Source organism: Primulina tabacum, chromosome 5 (assembly GCF_025594145.1).
Source record: "Primulina tabacum isolate GXHZ01 chromosome 5, ASM2559414v2, whole genome shotgun sequence".
NCBI classification, from domain to species: Eukaryota; Viridiplantae; Streptophyta; class Magnoliopsida; order Lamiales; family Gesneriaceae; genus Primulina; species Primulina tabacum.
In genome coordinates, this window is record NC_134554.1 from 27,875,517 (window position 1) to 27,877,465 (window position 1,949).

At 41.7% G+C, this 1,949-nt stretch overlaps 1 protein-coding gene across 1 annotated transcript; it reads right to left on the bottom strand.

The window, feature by feature from the left end:
- Nucleotides 1-533: 533 nt before the first annotated feature.
- LOC142544312 (uncharacterized) lies at nucleotides 534-1,664 on the bottom strand. The gene is made up of 2 exons (XM_075651372.1): nucleotides 1,340-1,664; nucleotides 534-991 (listed from the first exon to the last, which is right to left on the bottom strand). Exons 1-2 carry the CDS (start codon nucleotides 1,662-1,664, stop codon nucleotides 534-536), a joined length of 783 nt encoding a protein of 260 aa, XP_075507487.1.
- Nucleotides 1,665-1,949: the final 285 nt, after the last annotated feature.

The following is a 1,949-nucleotide window of genomic DNA, read 5'->3' on the forward strand; positions in this document are numbered from 1 at the left end:
TTGGAAGGGAGTATTGTAGAAAAAAATTTAAGAGAGAGATTTGGAGAGTTAGGGAATTGAAATTTTGTGTGGGCAATGAGATAAGGATAAGGGGAACGAAAAGGAAAGAAAAGGGAAGGGAAGGAGGGGTGCTCGCGTTCGAGCGGTAACTTTATACCGCTCGAGCGCGAGGTGCGTTAGAAATATTTTCCAGCGCACCGCTCGCGCCCGAGCGGCAACAATATACCGCTCGAGCGCTAGGTGCGCTGGAAATTTTTCCAGCGCACCTAGCGCTCGAGCGGTATATTGTTCTCGCTCGGGCGAGAGCGGTGCGCTGGAAAATATTTCTAGTGCACCTCGCGCTCAAGCGGTATATTGCACTGACTTTGCGCTTGAAATATTTTTTCAGTGCAAAAACATTCGTGTTCGAGCAGTATTATTTTACCGCTCGGTCGCCAATATAATCTGCCTATTTCTATTTTTTTTCTTTTTAATAAATTAAAACCAATTTATTTTTAACATATCAAGGCGTTGTTACAATTTAACACAATACATCATGGATGTTGTCTCTCGCTAACTACCGGTCTGTCCATCTCATTTCTCAATCGAGTCGTTCTGTCCCTACCAACTCTTCTTCTTTCACGTCTAACCGGGTTGTGCTGCAACTTGAAAGTTGGAGGATCCCAATATCGCTCATCTGCAAGAGGTTGAAATCTGCCCTCGTACGTTGCTAAGTACTCAGCTATGTTATACCATGGCTGCACAAGTGTCGTCGGATCTAAGGAGTGCCATTTAGCGGTGCAAATGGCATAGGAACATGGGATGCCAAAAAAAATAGTCCATTTACAACATGAACAATCACTCGTTGATAACTTCACCACCTGCATATGTTGGCCACGACTTGGTCTTCCAACAGTTGCAACCGAAGCAGTTAGCTCACGTACATCATATTTGGCAACACGATGTTCACTAGATTTTCTCGCCCATTTCTCATACTTCCGACATGCATAATCTGACCACAGCTGATTTAAACACTCCGACATATTGGTTATCATTACCCCACGACACCAACCACCGTTATGAGCCAAACTCAATTTTTCTTTCGCAATCCAGCCAAATATCGGTGTGCCAAAATGTTTTTTTGTTTGATTGCCTCCATTATTGCTTCAAACTTTCAAATTTGATTTTTTGTGTATGCCGCCCAACATAAATCTTTAAAATGCTCGTCTTTTAATTTAGCGTTAAATTTAAACAAACATGTCTCAAACAAAAACGATGCACACCGTAAGGAGGTTGAAAATATGGTAGATCTTCAGTTGCGCGCACGATTCCTTATGCCTATCAGAAATAAGACACACACCATTTTCACCACGAACAACATGTCTGCCTAGGTTCTCCAAGAACCATTTCCAAGAATCTGTTGTTTCTTCATCCACAATAGCAAATGCTAGCGGTAAAACCTGATTGTTCCCATCCAGAGTGACACCGATCAACATTTTGTGCTTGTATTTGGTATACAAGTGTGTACCATCGACACTAATTATTTTCCTACAATGCCGAAACCCATCAACACACGGCTTGAATGCCCAAAAAACATAGTTCAGTGTCTTACTCATTTCAGTGTTGGCTCTGAGATGCTTCCACTCCACAACTGTTCCCGGTTTGTATTTGGACAAAGCACACATTTATTTTGGAAGTAATTGAACGGAGCTCTCCCATGTACCATAAGCAATTTTCATAGCACGTTTCAAACTTCGCCATGCCTTCGTGTACGAGATTTGATATCCATATTTATCTTTCACATTTTCGATGATATACTTAATCTCGTACGAAGGATCACAACGAACAACTCCCAATAGCGTATGTGCCACCATATCACTGTTCAAGTTCTTATGGTCTATACCAACTGAGGTAGATATACATGTGTGAGGCCCGTCATATTTTGTTATTTTCTAATAACCAGTCTTGGT